Source organism: Paroedura picta, chromosome 7 (genome assembly GCF_049243985.1).
Source record: "Paroedura picta isolate Pp20150507F chromosome 7, Ppicta_v3.0, whole genome shotgun sequence".
Lineage (NCBI taxonomy): Eukaryota > Metazoa > Chordata > Lepidosauria > Squamata > Gekkonidae > Paroedura > Paroedura picta.
Genome location: NC_135375.1, coordinates 66,373,784 through 66,389,252, shown reverse-complemented (window position 1 = coordinate 66,389,252; position 15,469 = coordinate 66,373,784). Strand labels below are relative to the sequence as shown.

The 15,469-nt window shown below is 41.5% G+C and overlaps 1 protein-coding gene across 4 annotated transcripts in view; it reads right to left on the bottom strand.

The window, feature by feature from the left end:
- Positions 1-13,859, bottom strand: part of TLE1 (TLE family member 1, transcriptional corepressor) — a 100,674-nt gene extending 86,815 nt beyond the window's left edge. For 2 of the 4 annotated variants that reach the window (XM_077344707.1, XM_077344709.1), the window contains exons 1-4: positions 12,745-13,859; positions 11,941-12,041; positions 10,202-10,265; positions 10,071-10,115 (exon numbers count right to left, since the gene is read on the bottom strand). In XM_077344707.1, the coding sequence (XP_077200822.1) occupies positions 10,071-10,115; positions 10,202-10,265; positions 11,941-12,041; positions 12,745-12,768 (234 nt within the window). In that variant the 5' untranslated portion in view covers positions 12,769-13,859. The remainder of the gene's footprint in view (positions 1-10,070; positions 10,116-10,201; positions 10,266-11,940; positions 12,042-12,744) is intronic. The other 2 variants (XM_077344706.1, XM_077344708.1) reach the window with 1 other exon arrangement.
- Between the last annotated feature and the right edge of the window lie 1,610 nt (positions 13,860-15,469).

Genomic DNA, 15,469 nt, shown 5'->3' with positions numbered 1-15,469 from the left:
GTAAACTACCCCCCCCACGGGCCTCAGTAAAAGCCGTTGAGTGGTCCCTGGTGAGTGGTCCCTGGTGTTGAGTGGTCCCCGGTGATAAAAAGGTTGGGGACCACTGGGTTAGGAGATCCATTATTTCTGTATTTGCTATTTTTTCAAACCAGGCTCACCAGATTATTAGTCAGCACTCCCAACCATTACATCAAGCTGGCTCATCTTGTCCTTCAGATTACCTTATATCAAAGTTAAGTCCTGTACCTACACTGTTTGTGTACAGTGTGCTGTCTTTTAACCCTATACACTTTTCCCCATCAGTAACTTTGTATGAGGCTATAAAATGAAGCCAGACCTATATGCTAAAATAACTGGATTGTTCACACCAAGGGGAAAGGCTAATACTGTTAAGAAAATAAAGAGGGCATTAAAGTGCTACCACAACACTAAGCAGTGACAATTAAGACTCTAACCTTTCCCAAAGTGACTGTAGTCTACACTACTAGAGATGTGTTATTTAAAAAGCAGTCACTTAAAAAAATTCAGGAGGGCTCCATGGACTACTGTGAAAAGAATTTTTTAAAGACATTATTACCACCTAACTGAAATTATAAATTCATGTTTTACTACAGAAGCATCGAAGAACTGGATTTAATGCTCTGCACTTGTGCTGTAGAAAGGCCCAGCAAAATAGACTTGAAAACTCCCATCTAAACGAACAAAATGTTCTTCTTGCCGTTTATACTGTGTAACAGTAATCCACAAGGGAATAAAGGTCAAGGCTGCACTTTTGGTCATTACTGAATCATTTGAGATGATCTGCGGTGAGGAAAATCGAAGGCTGTGAAAATGCAGCAAATGGCTTGACCTCAGACCAATTTTTGCCTCCATCTGTCTAACAGACATGAGGATAAAAGCTCTTTATAGGATGTTCTGTTTTTTTTTAACTATGTTGCAAGCCAGGAATCATTTTGATGTAACATTAATAAGGAAAACGAGCCTTTCACAGTACAGAAACACACTTTTAAGATCGTTATTACTTATCACATGAAATGCCATTTTTTCTCAAACTCAGAAATTATGGCGGTTTAAATCTAAAAGTCTTGCTGCTGCATAAATAAAATGCTCCATCTGCAGCCTACCCACATCTACCCAAATAAGTGTCAGGAAGGCTTTCTGAAGACATACACAGAAGGGGGTATAGTTGGACGGAATGTGGTAACTATACCCCACATGAGAAAGAATATCTCTGTCTCATGCAGTAGGATCTTTGAACCCAGGCAAGTATGTATTGTAAGTAATGCTGTGGTCATAACAATCCATACCACGAACAGTCAAAAGAGGCACCTCCTGGGGAGTTCATATCTTCAGGTTAACTACTATGTTTTAAGGCTATGTGAGCAAAAATGTTTCTCATTTTTAATTGTTATATCTGAAATCATTAAGTCTCCCAAATGTTTTGCTGTACTGAATTTAGTATCAACAATAAGCATGTATTATTAACATCCTGTTATTCAAAACTCAATATGCCAGTCTCTTATTCTGGTACTGGCAGCAAAACATTAAGAGGCAATGTGCCATTTCAAAAAGTTTAAGCCCCCACAGTATATCAATGTCAAACAACAACATGTCAAACTAAGATTCAATTCAGGTAAGTGCCACTGCCAAATGTTCTTGTTCCCAGACGTGCTTTAAGATTATTTTTATTGCTTAAAATTTAATTTGTTCCAACTCACATCTCCATGACAACATTGGCTAGCCCTGCAAATCATTTGGGTAATTGGATATCTTATCTCTCTATTGCTCTCAAATCGAATGATTCTGCTAGAATTGTAACAGCCAATCAAGTTTACTGGCCTCCTGAGTAATAGACTCCGAAAAGTAGCCACATTCATCTCCTATTTACAGCCATATTAACCATTACACAGAAAATCTGCAGAAGGGGGTATTTCAAGTTATCTATGTTGTCACTATTAATACTATCATCTGCAGAAAAGGATCGTGTTAAGGATTCCCTGTCTGAACCCCATGGGTTCCCAAGACCTAGTATGCAAAAGGAAACCATTCTTATAAAATAGAGAGTTTATTTGGATAGTATTTCAGAATATTCAACATACTGCTCTAAGACCATACAGCAAAGAAAACAAGACAGTCTAGCTTAACAGTATCACATATTTAAAATCTGCATTCGATGGCATACTCTTACTGTCCAAAAACTCAAGCTGGCCATAGCTCAAGCATTCTCTATGTTGCTAGCCATTGCATAGCATAATCCTGGCCTTTAGTCCCTCAGAATTCAAGCTAGCTTTCTTCTCTTAACCCAATTACAGTTTGTTTTTTACCACCATGCAGCAGGTAATAATGGCAATGCAAACATGTTGTGTTCTTTCTGGAGCCCTGTAGAAATTATCTCAATACTCCTGAATCTCCTATATTCTCCTACTATGGGCTGCAGGTTCTCATGATCAGCCAGTTACTCCACTCCTAACTGTGGCCTTGAAGATGGCAAGTGTCATGAAGGCAGAGAGGGCTCAATTAGCAACACCAGGAAACTAGAATGAGACCACCACTATACATATTAACCATTGGGAGAAATCAAGAGTGCTTTACCTCACAGGCGGGAAGACTTACTCCAAACAGATTACACTCAAGCTGATAAACAGGAATATGTACCCATTTGAAATTATCTGTGATAAATTACTGTCTAAAGGCATCTTTAGACCACAGCACATCAGACCCCCACAACCTCCCTACATCTGTGCACCAACATTAATAGGGGTGCTATATTACATGACTGCCCCTTCACTTCTAAGATATGTGATTTGCCTGTATTAACTTATTGTGACCAATAAATATCTCTATGCTGTTTGAATAGCATAATTTTCCTCTAGAAAGGGAAATTCCAGATGTCATATTTACTTTAATCAAATTTAATTCCTTTAACAGGTTTAGCTTTGTGTCAATACTTTTTCAAGCACAATCACTTGAGTAAAAGTGCTACTATCTACTGAATCTTACATGAAAAGGCCAAAGACAAAATACCTCTTTCTGTATGTGTATCCTAACCACCAGTTCCCACTACAGGGAAGTCAACCTGTCTGGTTTTCTCATACATGACTGTATATATGCAGAGCATAATATTTCTGAGTACATATCTGTGCAGGAAGTTAGTTGCATATAAGGCATTCTCAAGTGACTTGAAGTCAGAAAAAGGAGGAAAGGATACCGTTTACTGTTAGCCATTGACTGTTTTATTATGAATGCCATATTGGCATATAATAATCTGCCGAAAGTTTCTCCTGTTCAAGCCTCTTTATGATTCACTCTGAGCACACATCTCCCTGGTTCAAGTCTGTTACTTTATCCACTGAACCACAATGGGCACTATTTATAATCATTATTATCTTTTGATAGGAATTACACTAGGAAATATTATAATTGATTTTTCAACCAATTCTCTGAAGCTTTTCCAATAACAGATAATCTACCTGAAATGCTAATGTAACTGCTAATACCAAATCATGAAACAATTTATTTCAGTATTCTCAGTACAATATGTAAACTGCTGCTACTTAGAAACCCTGCACTTTTGGGCAATATACACCAGTACTGAAGTTCTGTTTGACCTGTGAAGGCAATTTCACATATGCAAGTCACCTGCAAAGTTGCAATGATTAAATATCTGAGAAATGATAGATAAATGCATAGTTAAGAGGAGCGATGTCAATACATTCACACCATGACTCTGGGGATTCTCAATGTGTGCTATCCTGTCAGTGTGAACCTCTACAGTATCACTCCTGCAAAGCAGGTGAAAAAAGATACAGTACTTTAGTAACCCTGTGAATCTCCTATTATTAGCACAGCCAGTGTATTGCAAGCACTTCATTCCAGAATAAACTAAAGCAACCCTCATATTAGTGCCTTCCCCCAAATCTTTCACACTTAGTTGTATGTCATCTTGATCAAGCAACAAACAAAGACCTCTTCTGCTTTGCTGTCTTTCTACTGATCTGTAAACTACCTTTGTGTTTTCACCCACTAATCCACAGAAGCCTTTCACATGGCACAAAACAGAGGTTGCAGCATTTTGTTCCCTAAATCAATTTTCTTCTCAGCCATCCACTAGATGTTCCAGCACAGAGAAAGAACAGTCCTTCCCTTCTAATTCAAAAATCCATACTGCCATTGCCCTTGCAAACTGCTAAACAAGCAGTATTGGCAATTCACTTGTGTTCAGTAATATATTTACTGCAAATCCCAATGGCTTGCCTCCTAATGCAGTTTTCTATTGTGTCTGCTCTTGTCAATACACTGACTGGTCACCTTACTCCATAAGCTGCTTTGACCGACTGTTTACCCAAGATATCAAAAGGCTGAAAACAGAACAAAAACATGGCTTGATTTTCTGTCCAATAATTTTGAAAGCTTTGCTACACACAGATGTCATTTAACCAAAAGCTGTCATGAACCCAGAAGAGCCATGGCACAAGAGCCATGTACTAACTTTAATTATATCCATTAATGTAATTGTTTAAGAGCACCTTCACTAATCAAGGCATAATAGCTAATAAAAACTCTTACCACACTCGCAGAAAATACTGCTGAGGCTGCAAAGGCTTGGCCAAATGTGGCAACATTCTCATTTCAATTTTTTTTAAATATGCCTTTCTGCTAGAGGGCATGTGGCACAGTCCTCTCATAAGAACCGAGCACCTCAGAATTCAAATTGGGAAAACTAAACATTAGAAAGCTTTCCTTTATGAGGGTCTCTTGGACTGTTAAAAATTAAAAAGCTGAAACACAAGGGGGCTGAGGAGAAGTCAGTCTGGAGAACCAACAAGGGGAATCGCTCTTTTCTATTTCTGTTACCCACTGTATAATTTCCTTTAATATTCCCCCCCCTGCAGTAGAAGTTCAAAACACTTCAATAGAAGTTCAAAAGTGTGGATTTTTTAAAATTTCTTTAAAACATTTATATGCTACCTGTTCAGAGAGGTGTTTTAGGTGGTTTACAACTTTCAAAGAATTATAATTAAAAATACAACCAATAGGTATCCCAAAGCATAAACAGGACAAAAAAAAACAGAATATGACATTTGTCAACATTTCATTATGGAAGAGCCCATCTGCCCAACTTGAAAGCAGTACTAGCCAAAACCAAGACAGAAAACTATGCAAATGTCACAATCCTTTTAAAGAGCTATGGAGATCTGAGCAAAACTCTTAATAGTCACTCTGTTTAACCCACTACTAGTATTTTAATGAGTGATCAAGAAAAGATGCTGACAAACCCTGACTGTCCCTCTCATAAGGAACTACTCGTAAAAGAGACAACTGGACTGCTAGCAGTAGGCACTGTTTTTGAGGTTATAATTATTTAGAAGTGAGAAGGCAGCAAGCCAAATAGAAAAGGACACAGAAAGGCAGAGCAACAAGCTTGCCTGAAGGCAGGTCAGAAAGATCACAGCAATCCACCCCAAACAGACAAAGGCCCACCTGTCAGTTTGAGGATGGCAGGGACTTAAACACTGCAGTAGTTTATATAGTCTGCCAGGGGGTTCAGCAGTGATCAATCATTCTTTGGCTAACTGCCACTGAACAAAGGCTAATCTTACACCTAAACAATCTGGGTTTTAACAGGAGAAGATTTACCTCCTGGTTTATTCAGAAAGCCAACAGACATGACTGTGGAGAATAACACACCAAAAACATTTCCCATGTGGCTACAAGTATCCAAGAAAGTCTACCTCTTGGCACCAGACTGAATGCAGTAACCACTGCTTGCCTGGGCTGCCATAATTAGGAAGCTTTTTGAAAGTGAAATGTTGGCACAAAACTCCATCTTTACAACTTTTGCTTCCTAGAAGGATCTACATCAGGATTAGAGGCACAGGCCTAGTATACGTTTCCCAAGAATTCCTAAATGCTTTCCAATGGTCAGGGGAAAAAACTACTGCTATACTAATGTCGGAGGAGAAAGACACACTGCTGTTGGTAATGATAATGGAAACAATTATTATTGGATTTATTCCCCATCGCTATCAGCAAAGTTGTCTTGTGGCAGATTACATAAAGATATGACTCCACATACATTCTTTGCAACTTTGACTACCACTACTAGCAGGAACCAGTTTGTTATTCTGCCCTAAGACCTCTATGTTTTTAAACCAACAATAAAATCCAATAGAAAATACTCAATAATTTAAAAACAAAATCAGCAGTAAAAAGGTAAAGGTAAAGGTATCCCCTGTGCAAGCACCGAGTCATGTCTGACCCTTGGGGTGACGCCCTCTAGCGTTTTCATGGCAGACTCAATACGGGGTGGTTTGCCAGTGCCTTCCCCAGTCATGACCGTTTACCCCCCAGCAAGCTGGGTACTCATTTTACCGACCTCGGAAGGATGGAAGGCTGAGTCAACCTTGAGCCGGCTGCTGGGATTGAACTCCCAGCCTTATGGGCAAAGCTTTCAGACGGCTGCCTTACCACTCTGCGCCACAAGAGGCTCATCAAAATCAGCAGACTAGCCAATAAATGCTCAGGAAACTTAAATGTATTTATCTGACATCTTACACACACTCTACTAATCCCATGTAAATGGATCTGGGGACAGTATTTCATAAACAGGACATTACAGACAACTTAGTTCAGTACCCTCCTAATCCTGTGGTAATGTAGGAACCCCAAGCAGGTTCCTTAAAGCCAATCTTAAAACTTCCAAACCATCTCACTGTGATAAAGTGCAATTCATATAGTACTATTCCTTTCCCACCTATGATATTTAAGCATTTTGGCCACAGAAGTACTCTCTCACTCACAGCTTTTTAAAGTACTACAGTGCTTGATAAACAAAATGCAAACAACATAATTGGTGGTATGCAACTAATTCCTGCTACCAGGTTCAGGCAATCATTCTCTAGCCAAGACCTCTATAAATGTGAGCCAAAATTTAAACAGAAATAAGATTTTTAAAAACACCCACACTGATCAAAAAGGAATTTTTTCACTGGATGTAGCTCATTGGTTATAAGAGGGGAGAGGTGCAAAGTAGAAACAGAAAATGATTCATCACTTTATGAAGTATTATTATATCTGCCACTACCTTAACTATGCAGTTAAGCCAACTTTACTTAACAAAATAGTAACTTCCCAGACTTCTACAACTTCCCAGACTTCTACAAGTAGTACCCATTACCATCTTCAATCAATGTAATTGAAGCCATTAGACATTTGTAATTAACCAGTTAGGGATTGACTGGGCACTATATTTGTCTTTGTATATGTATGGTGCATGCTTGTAAACCTTCATCTAATTGCATGTGGCAAGTAAGAGCTGCCACTAGATGACAACGCAAGTCTTTGTTTAGTAGTACATGGGACAGAGCAGTAACCTTGCTTGCAACTTCCATTTCATCATCAAACATTCAGGACAATTCATAGTCACACACCTCCAGAAATAAGATGGATTTAAATATGTACAAGAGGCATGTGGTAGTATCTTCCCATCACAGTACCACTCATACTATTAGCTGCCCTTCCATTACAGATTTGGATTCAAATATGTAAGCCACACACAAGCAGTATAAAGTGCTATACTTTATGAAGAATTCCAAAGACACAGAATAGAAGCAGAGGTTCTGAGGTGGTAATACCAAATCCAATTATACACGAAAACCTCATGCTAAATTTGGTGGGACTCTCACCCAAGTAAAAATGTGCAAGAGCTAAGTAACTTTGGGAGAGGAAATGCACAGGGTAATGGCAGCTGACTGAATGACTTCCCTCAATCCTTTCCAAGTCTCTATGCCTAAGGTAATATGGATTGGGGACACCAAAAAAAGTTATCAGTTTTTAATTATGAAGTACAGTCCTAAACATCAAGAAAATATCACCAGAATATGAAATAACAGAAGTAGCAATTATTTTTTGAATTTACAGTTTTTGTATATTTTGCAACACCAGTGTTACAAAGAAAACACATTGTTTATTATGTGTTGTTATGATAATTAGAAAGGTGAGGAAGCTTTGAAGAGCTTCACAAATGAGCCAAGTATAGTAGCAATACTGGATACGGGCCTTACTAACATTAAAGGTTGATGAAAAGTTTCCCCATCACTGCATTTTCCAGTTTAAAAAAAAGATGTTGCGAGAAGTGACAACTTTTTGTGTCCCCTGATGATGCCTTGCTAAGCATTTGGTTATAAGCCATAAAGCAGGAATAATTTCAGCCTGTCAGGAGTCTAGCTAATGCCCAGTTTCCCCCTAGAGAGAATTCCTGTCAAACGTAATGAGAGCTCTGAAGGCCCTCTCTACAACATAATGAGCACTTAGGCCATGCTGGTGATCAGCCAGCAAAAAGCATCAATTTAAGCCTGGCTACACCCTAGGGGCTACACATCACCAGTTTTAATAAGAATTATGATTACTCTCTACCAAATGCCTAAGAACATACTGTCCATGTTTAAACTCTGGAAGAGCCCCCCCCCACCCCACCCCCTTTTTCCTTCTCTCTGAGGTTAAGATGACCTATGCAGACTGAAGCAATGCAATCTCATTTTTGAGAGCATGCAGATTGGGTGAAGAGGGAATTTATTTAATTCTAGGCCTCTGAAATGAACTCTGCTTTGCTGGTTTGTATGTCAGGTTACTCTTCTAAAACAATTGAAGAGACATGCAAATTTGTACTAAATTATTTTCACGCAAATATATTTCCCACAGAACCACTGTTTAAAATGTAGTATTCAACAGAGATAATCCTAAACTGCTGATACATTGTATATTTTTAAGAACTGTTACAATACATAATATTTAAAGTCAAAAGACACGCCTCTGCTCCAGCAGTCTTTAGTGTTGCATGTTAAATTTTAAGTTACCTTAGTTTTCAGTTCACTGAACCAAATTATACATGCCCTCAGACTGTGCCAGAAGATATTTTACTGTCAAACACAACATTAAAGGAACTTATGATCAATTATAAGTTCACAAAATTAATGATTTGCAAATTATCCTCACAACGTGAAATGTGATACAAACCTCTGGGACTAAATTCAATAACTCCAAGCATTTTAAACTTCGTGATATTTACGTGAACACTATGAATGTAAACATTTCTACAGCTAAAAATCTTCTACCTTTGACATAGTGGTAACCTCACATTATCAAATATGATATTCTCGAACCTATGATGGGTTTTAAAGTAAAAAAAAAAATCAAAGAGTTCAGAGTTACAAAAGCAGAATGCAGTACTGAAACACACTTGCTTAATGGAAGTCTTTGAATATACTGAAGATGTGAAGCCTGAACTAATCAATTTCTTCGCTGTGCCCTAGCCGGTCAGCCATGCTCTTTAATTTAATGAAACAAGAGTTTTAGATGAAATAGCACATATACATCAAGAAAGAATTGTATTGTTGCACTTTGAAATGTGTCCAACTGTGCAACTTCATCTAATGATAATTTTTTTAAGAGGCCATCGATTTCTGAAAGACTTATTGTACCAGCATCTTGATGAAAAAGTGGATGTCAGCATATCTACAGAATACTTATACCCTGCCATTAATGCTTTCTTTGGCAGACAATAACTACTCAATTGAAGGTCCTTTGGGCTGAGCAATCATTTAGCTTTTCTTCTCTTATGAGGTCCTTAGTGCCTTGTTCCAGTTCAATACTCTTTTTATTCACCATTATAGTAGCCATAAGTGTGAATTTTATGGGAACTTGCAAACTCAGTCATAACGAGCATTTTCCAAGTCACTAATCTTTTCATGCTTTTAATGTGCTAGGGCTTGAGCAGCCATCAACATATGCTGCATGGTGAGGGTGATACAAGATTGCATCAACATGGAATTTCCTCCTAGAAATCTAATTCCTTGAAATCATTAACTGACTCTATCTTTGCAGCAGCATTAAATAACTGCTTAGTGACGTATCAGTTGTCTGACATTTATTCAAATGTTTATATAATCAAGCAACAATTTATCAGAGGCTATATTTTTTCTCTTTTACCACTTTCCACCCATATTTCAAAGCTATTATGAACATAAATGATCCTGAATCATACTACATTGTAGACCTGATGAACTCCTTACCTGTTTGTGCATTTCAATATTTAATCCATACGACATTTCATAATACTGCAATTAAAAGAGAAAAGAATCCCATTAAAGATAATCACACTGTAACAATACTTTAACAAGTAAAAAGCAACAACTATATTTACCATCACATAGTGCCTCTGCATTTCTGTCTTTTCACTTGCCAGCTTCTCACATTCCAATTTAAGGCTAGGAAAATAAAAACAGTTATTCTTAAATATGTTGCTCATTTCAGTCATTTGCTTCTATTAACATACTGAAGACAAACGGCATGTCACATGGTATCACAGCATAAATACCAAAAAGTTTTGACACACTGTTTACTGCAAATAACTGGGTTAGAATATGTAAGTGAAGGATCTCTTCAGATTCAATTAACAGTTTTATTCACATGATGATACACATAACAAAAATTGCAGACTTCAGTCAAACAACATGGAAACTAGTTTCTTTACATTTTACCTCCCAATTCAGACTATTAAAAGTCAGGAAGAACTGGGGTTGTCATCTGATTTATTTTAAGTCATTTTCTTAAATCAGCTCAAAAGATCTAAAATGATATGCTGAAGACAAACACTCAGCCTTTAAACATAGATTAATGAAACTATGAATCCACACCACAATAGGACCTGGCTGTCCTACAATTAAAAGCCACATGCATGCCCCACAATATAGACCAAAGTGTAATTTCAAGGACACCACTAACGAGATTGCCATGCAAATATAGCATCATTCATACACTTAACTGACATGCGCACATCAAAGAAGCCTTCTAAATTGTAAATAAATTTTAAAAAGGAGTCCAGCTAAATAATTCTTGATGAGCCGTAGAACTAGCTGCAACCTGACAAACACATTAAAGTTTACTTCAAACAAGCATGCACATGAACAGGTTACTGTGCATTAAAAATATTTCGACCTGACACTAACTTCATTGAATTGTATTGCTAACTGTCACAGGTTGGATGAATATCACCACTAATCATCATTTAGAATACCAGGAACTTCAAGTAACTAAGTTTTGTTTCTTCAATCAGTCATCAGCAGTAGTTTACTGATATGTCAAAATAGCTTTCACCATCTTAAAACTTTGCTGTTCTACATCACTTACCTGGATAAGCTTGATCTAAATGATTAAGCTGTATCCCAATTATTTGTCACAAATTAAGATAATTAACCAACAGTCTTACTGTAAGTTCACTGTATTCCACTCCACCAAACAAATACAGCCTAAAACCCACAGATAATGTATGTGTCACCTGAACTGCAATTCTATAAACATATATTGGACATGAAGTCTCACAAATCTTAATAGAAATTACTTCTGAGCAAAACAGGGATAGGATCAAATTGATTGTGGCCAAATTCAAGTACCATTTTCTGAAGATGCGGTAAACCAAAGTAGAAGGTACTTGCTGTGATGGTCGCTCACTATTCCTAATGTCCCAGTATTGCTTTGTTTTCAGAATAAAGTTTAAACAAGTCATTCAGTCATTTAGTTACAGAATGCAAGAGTACAAGAACAGGAACAATGTTTAACCAATTGTCAGTTCAGACTCTTTCAAAACATCTCCAGAGCAAATATTGACTTCTCCTGTTAAAAGCACATTTGGGTAGGGGGAGGAAAGTTCACCTGAACTGTGGCAAATTATACAAATAAAGAGAGCTTTTCTGTGTGAGTGACAACCCTTAAACTGACTCTACACGCCACCACCTGGGCACAAATACAAAGTACATTTTGAAGAAACAAAATACACCCACTGAACAAGTATGCTATGTAGAGAGAAACTTGAAATCCCCAACACTAAAGACTGCCAGAGGTTGACAGAGCACAAGATCAATGAACCAAAGAGGCCGCACCCACCTGTGATACTGAGCTTGGAGGAACTGGAACTCCTCTTTGATGCGGTCTAGAGACTCTGGGATGGTGAACTTAAAGGGCTGTCCTGCAGCCTGATGTGGCGTCTGGGAAGAAAGCAGATTTGTAAGGAAGCCATTGAGATAAGAAACCAAGTTATTTCTCCAGTGAGAAATCCTAGAGTTCTGCTATGTTTAGAAGGCCCTCAGTTACCCAGTTTATGCACTTAGGAGCTGTTGCCCAAAGTTTCTTGGAGGGTTCTCCAGCAGGTCCACCCAACATTTCTCCCATGTCTCATGCTTTCACCCTTAATAATAGTTTTTGGGTGGAAGGAGGGAACAGTCCAGGGGGAAGAGATTCAGTCCCAAGTGTTGGCACCCTACCAGGAAACTTAAAGTGTGCACCCAGATTTCACTTGCAACACTTCTAGGGGAAGCAAGCTACCCACAGTCTGCCCCTTTGGCCACAGTCCACTCTTAGGCTACAGAGCGAAGAGGGCCAGAAGTGGCCCACCCTTCCCCACCATTGTAGGCTAGAAAGCAAACAAGTCAGTCCCAGTGTAAACAAAGGAGTAGAGGTCCCCAGACACCCAGCCGCAACGGGAAGCTTCCAAGCAGTCCCTGCCAAGGGGAAACTCAATCCAGAAAGTTTCCCAGGCTTTTCCTGTGGACGGGCGAGGCTCCCCAACGGCGGGCGCTTGCCGTGGATTCTCCCGAGCAGCCGCTTGGCCTTCACCCCCTTCCTCCCCCCCCCCCACCAGGCCATCTTTGCTCAAGGCCTGTCGTCCCGCCCGGGGAGGGGGTCACTTACGGGATGCCGACTCTGAGGAAACATGGCTCTGGCGGCCGCTTGGCTTCTTCGCAGCGCAATCCTCGACGCAAGCCCCAAACTTTCGCTCCCGGGCAACCCACCGGGCGGGGGGAGGCGACCGGCGACCAGCGCGCTACTCAGCCTGGCGTCTCATCCTCCCGCCGCTGCCTCGCCGCTTCCTTTGTTGTTCGCTTGTTTCGTGACGGGGGCTGGGCCGAGCTCTGGAGGCGCGCTGGGCCGCAGGCGCTGTCCAGGCTGGGCCGGCTCCTTCCTCGTGGCCGGCAGGGCTCGTCCTTTCGCTTCTCTGCGGGGAAGTAAACAAGCGGCCCTCGCTCGGCCGGCGGCGAACTTGCGAGATGCAGTTGCGAGACCGGAAAGCCCGAGCGGAGGCGGCTTCTATTCTCTCGCTCCGTGAGGGGGGAAATCCAACCAAGTCAAGTGGCCAAGGCGGGCGGGCGGGCGAGCTCCACGGCCACGGAGTTCCAGTACAAAGGGCCGCGACGCGCTCGGCGACAGGCGCAAGGCCGGGTCACGCACGGGACACCGGCGAACAAATCGGGGCGCGGGGGGGGGGGCGGATTACTGCGCTCCAGGCGAGCCACCTCGGGAAGGGAACGAGGTAGACGGAGCCCCCTCCGCCGGAGAGTTGAACAGAACCCAGGAGCCGGCCTCTCCCAGCCCTCCCGACCACCCACCGCAAACGGGACGCAAATCAAGGAGCAGCCTCCCTAGGCCCGCGGCACGTCGGACAACACGAGGCGATTCCCACAAGGCATCCCGACGCGCAGCAGGAACAACGGCATCCTAAGCAGGCGCGACTCTGCCCGCGGCCTCCTCTCCCGCTTGCTTCCTCGCTCAATCCCGGGCTAAAGTTCTCTCCAGGATCCCTCGTGGAAACATCCAGGCCAAGCGAGGGGGGGGGAGCCGATCTACCCCCACCCCGAAAAAAAAAATCACCAGGCTTCCTCCTCCATGGAAATAAGAGCAGTGCGAATGTAATAATAAAACTCCGCGGGACATACAACCCAGCTCGGCGGCGGCGGCGGGATCTCGATAAACGGGACACAATATATCCGCCCGCGCTGGTTACATTAACACGCGGTTTCACACTCCTTGAGCTAACCAGCCGCGTGGCCCCGCCCAGAGAGAGGGGGAGGAGAGGCCTGTGGCCAATCGCCTGCGTCTGAACCAACGTGGGACCGTGACACTGAACCAATGGGGACGGATCCCCGCAGACATCGCCTCCCCTTCTCCCCCCGCTCATGCCTTTGCTAGGAAGCCTTCTTAGCGGAGCTGCAGGACCCCTCTGAGCGAGCCAATGGGAGGCGGTGGAACACTCAGACAGGCAGGGAGAATGGGAAGGTCGGTGAGAAGGAGAGTGGAGAGGCTGAGCTGTCAATCAAAGTAACGTGGGGGGAAGAGAGAGCGAGAGAGAGAGAGCGCGCGAGAGAGATGACTAGGCTAGGCTTTCTTTCTTTTATTATTATTATTCCTTTACCTTGCCGCGCTCTCTCCAGAAATCTGTGAAAATAACACGGAGAGATAAATAATGCATCCCTGCAACAGGACAGGCAGTAGCTGGAGTCGGATAGATGCTGCCCTGTTTAAGCTAATGGAGGAACGGGGACATGATGTTGCCTTGGAGGATGGCGTGTTCATACCTATCTGTATCAAAGTTTCTTCAGAACAACTCCTCTCCAGGGCTTAAGAAAATGTAGCCTCGGCTCACCGACGGTTCCCTTTAATTTATCTGAAGGGCTCGTGTGAAATCAAGTGTCTCGGTGCCCCTGCAGGGCCACTTGGTGTAACCCCCAATCCCCTGAAATAGATTTCGCTCATATTAAAGCTATCAACTGTCCAAACATTCAAGGCTGGCCAGCTGCTTTGCTTTTAGCATATTAACTGATGGAAAAATCACCCCCAGTTCAAACTACCCCATTGATTGTTCAGGGGGGGGGGGGCACCAAGATGGTCTGCTTTGAAGACCCATGGCATCTTTAGACCTATGATGTCTTTTCTCCTACACTTTCAGGCAAGTTGAAAACCCAAAGAGGAATTTTGGCCACCCAGGAATGCAATGTAAAACAAAACTCCCACCCTATGAATTCTGCCTTGGATCCTGTCCAATGTGGGCAGACTGACCTATGGCATACAATTGGCAGCTTTCCTACGTTTTGCTGCTGCTGCTGCTGCTGCAGTCTTCTATGCCTCATCCCAAAAGATGCTCCCATAGATCAGTGGATTCTCAGAAATATCATGGTGGGGCTGTAATAATGGGGAAATCAATCTCCACTGCAAGCGTATGTGCCTACCGTGGGTGGGAATGATGTAGGTATCCAATCCTCTGTCATTGGCTAGTTACCTAATAATGCAGAGCATTACAGATGCACATCATTATCTATCTCCTCCAAGCCATCAGGCTATGGCAAAAGAGTCATATTATTTCATATTGCACAAGCAATTTATTTTAGAACTTGATTAGCAGAACTCGGGAATTTCTATTTTAAAAGTTGTAGCCAGGTCATCCAATGTACCACAATTAGCAACCAAATGCCTCTTGAAAGCTCACAATCACCTTTCATGTCACTCATTCCCAGCAGCTGCTATTCAAAATACTGGTATCCAAAAATCCCCAATTAGACCATTCTGGAGTGCAAGTCAGTTTGTTTTATGAAAACTGGACTTAGCATAACCTTACCCTTAGGAGAGAGAGAGAGAAGTTGTA